General features: G+C 39.0%; 1 protein-coding gene across 5 annotated transcripts in view; it reads right to left on the reverse strand.

The window, feature by feature from the left end:
* The window catches only part of STK38L (serine/threonine kinase 38 like), an 84,040-nt gene that overhangs the window by 12,443 nt on the left and 56,964 nt on the right, over positions 1-14,633 (reverse strand). For all 5 annotated transcript variants that reach the window (XM_029955813.1, XM_029955815.1, XM_029955812.1 and 2 more), the window contains 3 exons: positions 8,548-8,670; positions 8,052-8,135; positions 1,384-1,507 (listed from right to left, as the gene is read on the reverse strand). In XM_029955813.1, coding sequence (XP_029811673.1) covers positions 1,384-1,507; positions 8,052-8,135; positions 8,548-8,670 — 331 coding nt within the window. The remainder of the gene's footprint in view (positions 1-1,383; positions 1,508-8,051; positions 8,136-8,547; positions 8,671-14,633) is intronic.

Raw genomic sequence — 14,633 nt, forward strand, 5'->3', positions numbered from 1 at the left:
GTAAGGATGCTAGAAATGGGGTGTATTCTTTCAAATTCAAGTTTCAAAAATATTCAGACCTTTCCAGTCTGGCAAAAATAGAACATCAAATCACTAAAATATAGTCTTTTATTTTCCAGGAGTTTTTTTCTTTCAAAGGGGACAAAGAATAAATAATGAACTTACAATTCAGAAATGACAACTGTTAATATTTTTCATGATAGTTCAAGTCTTTAAAAAAACAGCAAACATGCAGAAGTAGTCTTCGTCCTCCATCCCATTTCACTCTCCTTTCCCTCTTTGTTGAGTAACCATGATCGTAGATTTGGTTACTATGAATTTACGGCCTTTTATATATTTTTTAAATTACATAAATGGTACATGTAATTCCACAGCTGGCTTTATTACTCGACTGTTTCAAACATCCTCTTATTGAAACGAATAGAGCTCCTGACTTTTAACAACTGTAAAATAATTCATCACCTAATCATGCCATATTGTATTTATCTAGTCTACTAATGGTCATTTATCTTGCACGCAGCTTTTCACGGTCACAACGATGCTGCAATGAACATCCTTCACAAATCTGTTGTGCACATGTTGGCGAGAGTCTCCAGGGAATCCACTGGTTGTAGAATTGCCAGAGTGTAGGACACATGCTCTTTTCACTTCATTGGTATTTATGTACTGCTCTCCAGAAAAGTTACAAATTAATTTACGTGGAAGAGAGGCCAGTTTCTCCCACAGCCTCAGCAGACTTTTAATGTTTTTACTAATCAGATGAGTGTGAAATGGTATCTTATTCTTGTTTTAACTTGCATTTCCCTGAATATGAGCAGAGTTGAACACTTTCCTATATATTTATAGACCAACCTGAGTTTCCCTTCTATACACTGTCTATCATTTGCCCACAGGGTTGTTTGTCCTTTTCTTTCTTTCTTTTTTTATTTTATTTTATTTATTTTAAGAGAGAGAGCACGAACAAGAGAGAGGCGGGGGGCAGGGGAGAGAACCCCAAGCAGGCTGACAGTGTGAGGCCTGACACAGGGCTCGAGCTTCAAACCAGATCACAACCTGGGCAGAAATCGAGAGTGTGACACCCAAATGACCCAGCCACCCAGGTGCCCCTTGTCTTTTTCTTTAGTGACTTATTGTTCTTAACTCTAGACTTTTAATAATCTAACAAATTATATACCATAAACCCAGAATGGTAGTATTTAAAATGTACCAACTTTATCATTCCTTTAAAATAATCGGATTTGCGATAAAAAGTAACATTATTATAGGAGGAACTACTGGGAAACCATGACTGCCCACGTAAAGCCTCCCCGCTGGGGCGGTAACAGCAAACCCAATCAACAGGTGCGCGTGTCGGTCTGCCTTTGCCATTATGTTTGCTTTTACCTCCGGGGAGAAATTCCATGATCAGATAAAGGTTCCTCTTATCTTGAAAACTGTAAAACATTTTCACCACCCAGGCACCATCTGCTTCGACCAAAATATCTCTTTCTGCTCGGATATGGGCCACCTAGATGAATGTATTTTGAAAAAATAATTGCAACACATCATACATTTTTCCAGTTTACCTCTTAAAATTATCCCTCCAGCTCCTTAATGGTTGTGAAGGAAAGGGGGAGTTTTAGAAAAGTATATATACATGTTCATATTCTAATTACTTATTGAGAACCTCCAGAAATAGTTTATTTTAGCTTTTATCTTTAGGCCTGGAAAAGTGGAATCCACAAGTTCATTATAGGGAGTCCAGGCCCTCTGCGGAGAAAAATGATTAGTCCAAAAACCTTCCAACCAGAAACCCCATTTGTCAGGGATCCTGGCTTTGTCATAACATTTCAGACCCTGGTCTGACTTTTAAAAGTTAAAAGTAGTAAGCAATGCTTTACTGATTTGTATGACAGTCGTGGTCCTTAGCAAACTATTTTTAACTGTGATTGGTCAAAGAAAGGGCTTTATGTGGTCGTTAAACATTTGGTCTTTTTTTTTTTTAACAAGTATACATTTATAATAACTTTGTATGATTTTGCTAATTATAATAACTTTATATTATTTAGTTAAATATAAAACCTCTAAAATATCTATAAACATAATCTACACCAAATTAGTTTAACTTTGGGGATTTTGCTACTGACTTGTCAGACACACAATTACTAAGGAACCTTTTATGTGAACATTTTATAGTCTGAAAAATTTTATAAACAGTAATTTGTTGGGTTGGTATAATCAATTTTCAGATGCTGTTGCATTAATATATTTATGCATTCTTTTCAAATATTAACAATAATATTTGATTTTATCCTTTTAATATTCCCATTGTTCATTATTATGAATTCTGGCCCGAAGCACATGAGAACCCAGATTTCATAAACATTTTCTTGATAATGAAATATGATCTGCTTAAAATGTCATAGCTGGGATTACTGTATTTATTACCGGATGCAATAAATGCTCTGAGGGCAAAGCACAGGAATAACAGCTGAAAACTATAAGCCTGTTTTCTGGTGTCAAAAAACCTTATAACCTCTCTGGATCTGTTTCATAAAGTGAAAAATGGCATCAAAATTCATACCCATTGCCTTTTACAAAGCATTTTAAGGCTGGCAAAGAAAAACCCTCAAATTTCTGATGCTGTATCTGTGTTGTCAGGAAAAACTACATCAAAACTTGGTTTGATTGTTTTTAAATGTCTTAAAGTCAGATTACAGGATGTTTTCAAAGACTAGGAAGTTATCACACATAGTAATCTTGTACCACAATATCAAAGAGGTAAGTTGCTACTTAATTTTGTTAGTATTAAAGTAAATGTGATACAAATTTAAAGTAATGACCTTTCAGAAGTGAGTGAGTAAAGGGTTTCTAAAATGAAATTCAATGGTGACAAACACACACAATGCAAAATAGACTTGATATTTGGGTGCCAGTGGGATTTTTCCCTGCCTAGGAATGAAAAATGGTCAGAAGGTCTTCAATTTCTGGAAAAATAGTCTAGATTAGTGCTGTCCAACAGAAATACACTGCAAGCCACATATATAACTTAGAGATTTCTAGTGGCCACATAAAAAGTAAAATGAAACAGGGGAAATGTTTTTACTTTATTTATAAAAATTTTTTTAATGCTTTTACTTTACTTTTTTGAGAGAGAGAGAGACAGAACCCAAGCAGGGAAGGGGCAGAGAGAGGGAGACACAGAATCCAAAGCAGGCTCCAGGCTCTGAGCTGTCAGCACAGAGCCCGACGCGGGGCTCGAACTCACGGACAGTGGGATCATGACCTGAGCTGAAGTTGGAATCTTAACCGACTGAGCCACCCAGTCGCTGCAAGGGAAATTATTTTTAATAATATAGTTTATGTAACTCCATGTATCCAAAATGTTATCATTTTAGTATGTAACCAATATAAAATTTATTGAGATTTTTTGTGCAGAATCTTCAAAATTTGGTATGTATTTTCCATTTATAGCACATATCAATTTAGGCTAGCTCTACTTAAGCGCCTGGTGGCCACATATGGCTAGTAACTAAAGACTGAACTACTCCTTTTGTCCTTCCTCCAAAACCCTATCCAGGACTAATCCCACACAGCTTAGTTAGTTAGATTCTGTTAATCTCTTCCTCATTGAGGCTCTACATCTTCACCCAGACCTTTATTCTTATCATTATCTGTAATTCTCTAATGCAATTCAGTATTTCAACCTTTCCTGAGTTCCAAACCTCTTCCTTCTGGAATCAGTCTGTCCTCAAAAAAGTCCTCTATCATCTCACCTCTGGGTGGCTGGTATCACCTTGTTATCCTGCTGAAACTAGGCTGTCTGCTCAGAGTTCTGTCTTCCTCCAAAATGAGTTCTCAAGAATGGCCTGCTTTTCTCTCACACCTCACTTGGTGAGGGATAGGTTTCCTGTTCATTTTCATGCTGCTTCTGAACCACTGTGACACTTTCCTTCTCTGCAACTCCTCTGAAGTGCATGCTGTGAAATTCAATCAGCCGTCATCTATTCTCATAGCTAGCGTTTAAAGAACTCCCAGTCAACCTCCCTCATTCATGACTTCGGCTCAGGGCTCACCAACTTCCTTTCTATCTTTTCCATTCATGAGTAGATTTCAACATCCATAAGGCTGAACCATCACCTACCTTATCTATTGATTGACTTCTTCCTCATTCTCACTGATCTCTTCCACCACTGGACGTCAGCCACATTGGTAACCTTCTCATTACAGTAACTGTATCCCCCCCTAAAATCTCAAATTTCAATTTGGAGGAAACTTTTTTTAATGGTTTTTTTTTCTTTTTGAAAGAGGGAAAGCACACATGGCAAAGGGTCGGGGGACAGAGGATCTGAAGAAGACTGTGGTGACAACAAAGAGCCTAATGCAGGGCTCGAACGCAGGAACCAAACTGTGAGATCATGACCTGAGCTGGAGTTGGATGCTTAACCAACTGAGCCACCCAGGAGCCCCTCTTCCCTTTTTATGTGTATTTCTTGGTTTTGAGAGAGTACGAGAGAGAGTGCATGTGACAGTGGAGGAACGGCAGAGAGAGAATCCCAAGCAGGCTCGCAAAGTCTAACATGGGGCTCAATTCCACGAACTGTGAGATCATCACTTGAGTTTAGTCAAGAGTTGGACGTTTAACCAACTGAACCACTCAGGACCCCCAAGGAACCCTCTTTTTGATCTTCACCTTTTATCCTTCCAGATCTCTTATTCTTGTACTTCAAGACTCCAAGGACTCTATAACTTTTTCCCTATTAGTCTCCTCACAATCTCATTTCTTTTTCTATCCAGCCTAGATTCCATCATTGTGATCACTCTTGCAAATGCTTTAAACTCCCTTGTCCCCTTCCTCCATTGTATTTGCCTGGCAAAACATCACCCCTAATTAAACTCAAATTTCTGTCTATTCTATACCTACCCCAGAGCAACTAAGTATTATACAGAAAAGTTACCCAACTGTGCTAACTGGTTTCACTTTACATTCATGACTGCCAATCTCAATGGGTATTCAACTATATTTCCCTAGCAAGTGTGCCTTCACACCATTCAAGTCAACAGTTGTGACTATTTTACAAATTCTCTCTCCTTATGCCCCCAGCTAGCTATCTACTCTGAGATGATGGCCTCACTTATTTACACAAAGGCAGCAACTTGGCAGTTGACACTACCAGATCAACCACGGGCATTTGTCCCCATTTTCTCTGCCTCTCCTTCCTGTTTTAATGGATAGGTACATGTCTATTCCTATCAAAGATCAACTCTTCTATCTTCCAATGTATTCCTGTAATTATCTGCGCTCTCTTGCACCTTCAATTTTCTTTCTAACGGATTCTTCCAATCAGCATAAAATGCTTCCTGTCTTAAAAAGATTTAAAAAATCCTCTTTACCCTAAATCTCACTTTACAAATCTGTTCTTTGTTCTGTTCCACAGGAAAGATGTATATGTGCTCACATTCTCCACTTCTTGCTTCCTTCTTGCTTTCTGTTACACTATTTCAGTGTACTGATGGCTTCCAAATTATATTTCTAGTCAAACTCCTCTCTGTATTCTAGCCAAATCTCAACTTTATACCTCTTCTTGGAGATCTAACAGGCAGCTCAAACTTATATGCCACAAAGAGAACTCTTCATTCCCCTCATCTCCAAACCTGTTCTTTCTTCGTCTTTTCTGAATCAGAAATCACACCATCATGTACCCCGTTCCTAGGAAACTCTAGGTATGATTCTGATTCTTCTATTTTTTCCTGACTACCCTCCGCCCTCTTCTCATCCCCCATTATGCAGGACATCACAGAAAATCCTGCAGACTCTTCCACTAAAACATACACTTAGTCTGTAGGACTTTTCTTTAGCGTCACTGCTGCGGCCCCAGTACAAGCCCCAGTCACGTCCTGGCTGGACTTGCCACACAATCTCTCAGTTGGCTTCTCTGCTTCAACTCTTGTTTCTTCCATCAGCAAGCAAAGGGATTGTCTCATCTTTGTAAAACATCAATGCCACTCCCCTGTTCAGACAAGAATGTCCTCCCGTTGCATTTAGAATAAAACCCAAACGCTCTGTCTTGGCCTTCAAAGCCCTGCATGATCTTGTCCCCGCCGACATCTCCCACCACTCTTCCCATACTGAATTCTAGCCACAGTGGCTTCTTTCTCTTCTTTGAGCCAGACAAGACTATTCTCGCCTCAGGGCCTCTGCATTTGCAGATATTTGTTCTACCAGATCTTTATATGCCATTCTTTCTTATTACTGAGTCTTTCATCAAATATTTCCTCTTTAGAGAAACATCCCCAATCTAATTCTTCTTCCTAAACCCAGGTCATCTGCATCAATTTACCCTTTTGTTAAAACTGTCCTCCTAGTCCTTCTCAATCATGACTTGAGATAGCTGTCTGCCTATTTCCCCACTACTAGAAAAAAAAACCAAGGATCAGGTTTGCCCTGTTAACCACTGTATTCCCAGATCCTGGAGAACATTATAAGCACATCTGGCACATCACGGGCACCCAGTAAATACTTGTTGAGTGCACGGACTAGAAATAGTGAAAGGACGCAGTGAAAATTCAAGAGGACCTTGTTTAAATGAAAAGCAATAGTATTCTGCTGTAATAACCAAGGAAGTTTCAGGTGGGGCTTTCCTCGGCTGCCGTGAAGGTGCTCGGTCCTTCAGAAGAAGCTAAGGCTGCACTGGGGTGAGGCCCTCGGTTCATCCAGAACTAACACCAGGCCAGACACAGCACTGGTCTGCACTGGGCCTCTATCTCGGGGCTCCCCTGCTTCTACTCAGCCCTGATCCTGCAGGACCATGAGGGGACAGTCACAGAGGACAGGATCAATGCACTCATTAAAGCAGCAGGTATAGATGTTGAACCTTTCTGGCCAGGCTCATCTGCAAAGGCGCTGGCCAAGGTCAACTTCGGGAGCCTCATCTGCAAGGTAGGAGCTGGTGGGCCCGCCCCAGCTCCGGTGCTGCACCACCAGGAGGTCCGCTCCCTCCACCATGGCTGCCCTGGCTGAGAAGAAAGAGGAAGCACAGAGGAATCAAAGGAGTCTATGATGACATGTGCTTTGGTCTTTTTGACTAAACCTCTTCCTCAACCCAGTGAATAAAAGGCTGAACTGGTAAGTAAGCTTTAGGCAGACACAAAAAGGCTGAAGTAAAGAAGTAAGTAGAGAGAGGTGCTCTCCTCCCTCTATATCCCCACTGTTGAGTCCTTCCCAAGTACATGTAATCAATTTACAGTTCCACAGAGTGTCCACCCAGACTAGATACAGAGGTGAGCACAAAAGTAATATTATTGATGTTTTCAGATTTATGGCCAACCCTTAAACTGCATTAAGTCACAGGAAATAATGGAGAGTCCAGGAGTATGAAATTAGAGGGGTTACAGATTTTGGAGCTATGTAAAATCAGCAAACTCTCAGGAGACTGATCTTGCTTCTATGTGACAGGGATAAAGGAAGCTGAGAACTGTCCTGTGTTTTCATTGAAGTTAGAAAAGAAGGTATTTTGTTATGGACTATTTGTGTCCTCCCCCCAAATTCCTATGGTGAAGCCCTAACCCCCAGAGTGACTGAATTTGGACATGGGGCCTCTAAGAAAGTAATTAAGGTTAAGGGAGGTCATGGAGGGAGAGGGGGATGGCGTCCTTGTAAGAAAAGACACCCCAGGGCTCAGTTCTCTGGCGCACGCCAAGGGCACTCGGTGGGAAGCCATCTGCCAGCCAGTAAGCGCGCACCTCGCCAGAAATCAAACCCTGCCATGTCGCTGATCTTGGACTTTGGGCCTCCAGAGATGTGAGAAAATAAATGTATTTGTTTTAAGCCACTCAGTCTGTGGCACTTTGTTATGACAGTCTAAACAGTCTAAGACGTTTTCAGATTATAAATTTGGAAGAAATTTTAACTTTAAGAATTGAGAAACAATAAAACAGGCTATCAAAAAAATTAATAAGGCTATATATATAGTAAGATGTGTAGATTCCTTTTTACAGATTCCAATATTTACATTTCCTCTAACACCTAGTCAGTGGTGTTCCTTTGGTTACATGTGTTAAAGAACTCATACCTGCTCTTTTTCAAGCATATCAGCTTTTCTCAATATCTTCATTGCATAGATATGGCCTGTATCTTTCTTCTGGACCAGCCGCACCTAGAATGTAAAAATTCATCATACTATCAATGTTAAACAGTCACTACTATTGATTTAGGAGCAAAAGATAAGTTCCTTTAAAGAGACAGTGGCAATTTGCCACTGTTTATATTTTAGGAATTCTATTAAAATTAAGCTATTTTTATATATTAAACTATTTTAGTATGTATTTTAAGCAGTGCCTTTAGAAAAGAAGTAACCTCAGGGCACCTGGGTGGCTCAGTCGGTTAAATGTCCGACTTCAGCTCAGGTCATGATCTTCTGTTGGGCTCTGTGCTGAGCTCAGAGCCTGGAGTCAGCTTTGGATTCCGTGTCTCCCTCTCACTCTGTCCCTCCCCTGCTCACACTCTGACTCTCTCTCTCAAAAATAAATAAGCATTTAAAAAAAAAGAAAAGAAAAAAAAGAAGTAACCTCTCCAAATGCTCCTCTTCCTATAACTTTCAGAGACTCAAAGTCATCCAAGCCAAGTCGGGTCCTCTTGAGCCGTAAGAACTCGGTTTCCTTTCGGGCATGCTGTGATCGGCGTAACTTTTTCTATTTAAAAAAAGGCAATTTAAAAAGATGATTTTTGTTTTCAAGGAAGGCTAAGGTATTAAAAGATGAGGTATATAAAAATGGGAGTAAAGTATATTAAATATTATGTACTAGTACTAGAACTAGTACCAAAGTCAAGCATGTTAAAATGAAAAGAATAAAGCAATCTTAAGAAACTATTTTTTAACAATTGATAACTCTTTATTCTTCAGGTGGACTCTATTAAATATTTCACCTTAATGAGCTCATCATGTATTTCATCTATATGCTAACTTAATTTATAAATTAAAAACTTCAGGAAATGCTAATAGTATTCTGATAATGAATTTTATAGTCAGGCAATCTACTTTGCTTCATTTCCCTAATTTCCAACTACTTAAACTTAGGACACCAAAATAACACAACAGCAGTGTTTCCATAGAGATTTGCTTTTGACAGAACTTTTTCTTAGATAAATTTAATAAATTCCTTGAGGTTTGGCATACAACTTCCTAAAAATATGAAATTGCAAAAAAACATAATGATTACATGAAGAATTCATTAAAATATTCAAGTCAGTAATTTCATGATCCACTCTCTAAAGATCACCAAAAATTAACTACCATTAGTAAGAAACATTATGAAATACCTGAAGGTTATATTCGGAATAGGCATTTATCTCATTGTTCAAAACCTCATTTTTCCCCTTCCCAACAAAACTCTGTTGACATTCTGTTAGTTCCTAGTTGCGGTAATATATAGTGACAAATAAACAAAATTAAAAAAATTAAGCACCTGTTCATCTTCAAATGAATCCTCCCAGGCTTTCAGGAGTTCCATTGAGGGGAAGGCAAGTCAAATGACCCTAACAGCTCAGAAACACTGCTTTGAAATGCAGCACAAGGTATAACCACTGAGTAGTCTCTTACAACCCCTGTGTATATTTGCTTTTAAAAAGGTTGGGCAAACTATCGCTTAATTGGAAATCTGAAAATGTGTATCCCCAATGCAATGGAATTCTGATACTTGGAACAAAGTTAATCTAAGAAGATGAAATCCAGGAATGATGTTTTCAATTTAAACATCTTTTCTCTAAAAATTGTATTTTTAAGTTATCTCTACATGCAACACGGGGCTCAGACTCCGAACCCTGAGATCAAGGGTTACACAACCCTACTAAGACAGCCATCCATCCCTAAACATCTTTAAACAGCTAAATGATGTTACACACTCAGGCACATCAATGGTGAAAACAATGAAGATTAGTTTTTTTGTTCAAAAATGCTCATTCATTGATTTTTTTTTAAAAATCACTGAAATACTAGTAAAACAAAAGAGCCCCAAAATGTAGCTTGTTTTAAGACCACAATTTAAAAAGCCACATGGTGGCACTGTAGTGTCATCTTTCAAAGCAATCAGGAGGCATTTAAGGGGTTTTGTTTTAATTACAGAAATTAATAAATGTAAGAATTTTAGAAGACATTCAGGATTGTTGATTTTATGGACCATAAAAATGGAGTGCAGTTGGGTGTAGTTTCAGAAACTTGTCTAATCCAAATGAAAAAGATGACCTCAGGGGCACCTGGGTGGCTCAGTCCGTTAAGCTCTAACTTTGGCTCAGGTCATGAGCTCTCAGTTTGTGGGTTCGAGCCCCACATGGGGCTCTGTGCTGACAGCTCAGAGCCTGGAGCCTGCTTCAGATTCTGTGTTTCCCTCTCTCTCTGCCCTTCCCCTGCTCATGCTCTGTCTCTCCCTGTCTCAAAAATAAACAAACATTTTTTAAAATTATATAAAGAAAAAGATGACCTCATTACATAATTTAATAAATTGTGCTCAAAATCAACAGAAGAGAGGCCACTAAAGAAAATAATGTTCACTAATATTTGATAAGTTGTGGAATGCAGCAAGTAAACAATGTTTATATAGTTTGGGGCACAGCTTTTAACGGCAAAAAGGGAGAATCACAAGTATACGGAGCACATAATTTTACAAATATGGGACATCACTATAAAACTGTGAGGTTACTTAAAAAAAAACCTATTTCATGATCTTTTAAGTCTTAAAATCAGTGTTGCAGTCTGGAGGGAGCTGAAGCAAGCTAGTATTAAAAAATATATTGATGACATGATGAGCAGAGTAACATATAAAATTGTTGAATCATTAAATTGTACGCCTGAAACTAATATAACACTGTGTGTTAACTATATTGGGAATTAGAAAACTTAATAAATTCAAAAAAATCCATATTGATAAAAAAAAAAGCATGTTGATACATCTGTTCATGACCCATGTAGATTAAACAGCCTTGCAAAACAAATAATATTTTTTGTGGTAATCATACCCTTTCTCACCACAGAGGACAACAAAATCTGGAGACAGGTTTTAACATTTCATGGCTCCCTTTAATTTTTTTCCTTTTATAGTTTATTATCAATTTGGTTTCCATATAGCACCCAGTGCTCATCCCAACAAGTGCTCTCCTCCATGCCCATCACCCTTTTCCCCTCTACCCCTCCCCCATCAACCTTCAGTTTGTTCTCAGTATTTTTGAGTCTCTCATGATTTGCCTCCCTCCCTGTCTATTTTTTCCCCTTCCCCTCCCCCATGGTCCTCTGTTAAGTTTCTCCTGTTCCACATATGAGTGAAAACATACGGTATCTGTCCTTCTCTGTTCATGGCTCCCTTTAAAAAGCAGTTTAAATTTGTCTATTTTGGTTTTCCATGAGAGTGATGGGATTTTCTTAAGTGAGATGAAACTAGACATACATCGTTTTCTTCCTTTCTTCATTTCTTTTTTTTAAATGAGTGTTCCTTGGGGTGCCTGGGTGGCTTAGCTAGTTAAGCATCCGACCCTTGGTCTTGGCTCTGAGTCATGATCTCATGGTTCCTGAAATTGAACCCCACATCCGGCTCTGTGCTAATACTGCCCCTCCCCAAGCCTGCACATTCTCTCTTAAAATAAATAAAGGCTGTTCCTCAAACTCTTAATCTGTGGGATGTTCAGTTTTTATATAAGACAGTGTACACAGAATTTCTGCGATATGAAAGAGTTCAGTTGGCAATTTCAATTCTGCATAGACATTCTACATGACCACATTATATGGTTTATTTTTCACATATAACTTTCAGGGGTGCCTGGGTGGCTCAGTCGGTTAAGCGTCCGACTTCGGCTTAGGTCAGATCTCACAGTTCGTGGGTTCGAGCCCCGCACTGGGCTCTGTGCTGACAGCTAGCTCAGAGCCTGGAGCCTGCTTCAGATTGTGTCTCCCTCTCTCTCTGCCCCTCCCCTGCTCAAGCTGTCTCTCAGAAGAAAGGAAGAAAGGAAGAAAGGAAGAAAGGAAGAAAGAAAGACAACAAATAACTTTCAAATTACTTCACCAAGGTTTTCTATTAGAAACGAATTAGGAATAAATACTACTTTTCATTTTAGTATATGTGCTGCCAAAGCGAGCACACTACTTTTCATTTTAAAACTAGATTTTTTTAATGTTTTATTTTATTTTTGAGAAAGGGAGACAGAACGTGAGAGGGAGAGGGGCAGAGAGAGAGGGAGACACAGAACTTGACGCAGGCTCTGGGCCCCAAGCTGTCAACAGAGCCTGACGTTGGTCTCAAACCCACAAACTGTGAGATCATGGCCTGAGCCACCCAAGTGCCCCTAAAACTAGATTTTTAGAAAACAATTTTATTTTTTTAAAAAATCCATCCTACGTAACGATAGTTCCAACATATTTTATATTAAGGTTACGAAAGAATGTCTATTTCATAGAATTTGGCATAATCTAGGACCTAGCATGGGCCTAATAATAAGCATTTGTGGAATTAAAATATCTTCACAGAAAAATGTTAGAAGTTTTATAGTTATTATAGGGCACTATTTGTAGGTATAAATCATCACATTTTCTATAAGTTCTTTAGAAGAATTAAAGGAAATCATTCTAAATGTATTTAGCACTTCCTGGTGCAGACCAGTAATTGCAAACTGGGAACTACAAACTGTATTCAACCTCCAAAATGTCTGATTTGGCCTGCAAGTTGTTTTTAAAACACTTGATTTACTTGCCGATATTTTAAAAGGCAGGTGATTTCACATAAAATCCAGATTTCCAGCTTCTCTGGAAAAACAGGAGTTGGCCACACCCCGCCAAGGTGGCATTCGCTCCCCTTTCCACAGACAGACGGCAGGTCTCTAGCCTGTCACAGTCTCCACCCCGATGCCAGTCATCAGGGGGCCTGCAGAGTTGGACCGGCGCTCCTGTTCTCTTTGAGTAAAGTGCAAGGTGGTATGTCTCTACCGTAAGATCAATGGGGAGGGTCAAATACCTTAGAAAAAGAAAAACGAAGAATCTATTTCTTTGTGGAAGTGAAATAAAAGTCTGAGCGGTTAAATATGCAAATGAAGTGTGTTGGCTCAAAAGAATACAGAACCTAACACGTCGTGAAACCAAGCCGGCCAGCTTTCTTCACTCATATTATGTGTGTGGCCCCTGGGCATCTGTTTTTAGAATTTCTCTCTCTCTAGAGTTTGAATTAGGACCTTATGTTTAAGATTTCTCTATTGATATAATGATGTACAATGTATATTAATACAATTATAATTATACGATTACTAATGATAAGAAAGTTATTAATACTAATAAATACATGTATGGAAAAATGTGCTCACCCTTATTTTTACTCTATAGATTATAATACAGATCTAAATCATTACCTTTCTCATTTAAAGTTTAAAGACTATAAATTGAATGTTTAAAATATTATTTTATGTAAATAATTTAGATTTTCTAGGCTCAGTCAACTGATTAACAAAGTAACTACCTTTAGTCCAAATCATTAAATATATTTTATTTTACCTAAACATTTCCAACAGAAAAATACAGGTAAAGTCCTAGGACAGGTACAGGAAAGATTAAATCATTGTTTGGATTCAGGTCATCATTTGTTAAACTACTCTTTAAATACAGAAACTCTTTTCTGATCATTGAAACCTGCTAAGCAAATTAATCTAGGCTCTACCTCCCTGTTGCCTAGAAAACAAAGTGCACATTTCTCAGTGAGCTATTCCAAGTCTAGCCTTTCCACTATGTGGCATCGCTTTGCCTTGCTATTTCCCTTACTGCATCCTTCACAGCTCATTGTTCTGCATTCTTTCATATGTATTTCTTAACCCTCATGTAGATCAACCTATTTTTTTTTCTAACCTTCAAATCAATTGTTACCTCTTCCATGAAACCTTTTCAGATCCCCTGAATTAGAAAAAATCCCTGTATTTTCAGAGCTCTCCAAAGTCTATCATGTATACATATTTTTACATACACACACATACAGGACTCTCCTTCTAGTCAGTAAACTCCTTGAGGAAAAGGTCATTGTTCATTTATTCACTAAGTATTTTGTATAGCCCTTGGCCAGCTCTGGAGGTATAATGCTGAGTAAGACATTATGGAGTTTCTACCGTGGGGAGATATTTTGGGGCTGCCACATGGACAGGAACAGTGTTAACGCAGAATGCAGGAAGAGAACCGCAAGAGACTAGGGAAGATTTCCCAGTGGCACTGAGGCCCGAAGTGAGACCCAGAGCTTCTTAAAGAATGAGGAGTTGGGCAGGAGTCCACAGGCAAGAGTGTGGAAGTTAAAGTAAGTCATCTTGGTGGACAGCATGGAGGTGGGTGATAAGAGATGAGGCCGGAGAGACAGAGCCACACTGTGTAGGGGCTTCACAGTAATGTTCAAGAGCCTTCCCTTATCTGAGAGTACGGAGCTTATGAAGGGCTTTAAGCAAAAGATTGATAAACAGCGATGTGATCAAACCTGTTTTTATTTTTAAGCTTCTTTATTTAGAGAGAGAGAGTGCATGCATGCACAAGAGGGGGAAGAACAGTGAGGAAGGGGGGTAGGGGGAGGGGGGAGAAAGAGGGAGAGAGGGAGGGAGAGAGAGAGGGAGGGAGGGAGAGAGAGAGAGAGAGAGAGAGAGAGAGAGAGAG

This window comes from Suricata suricatta, chromosome 10, assembly GCF_006229205.1.
Source record: "Suricata suricatta isolate VVHF042 chromosome 10, meerkat_22Aug2017_6uvM2_HiC, whole genome shotgun sequence".
In the NCBI taxonomy this organism is placed as follows: Eukaryota; Metazoa; Chordata; class Mammalia; order Carnivora; family Herpestidae; genus Suricata; species Suricata suricatta.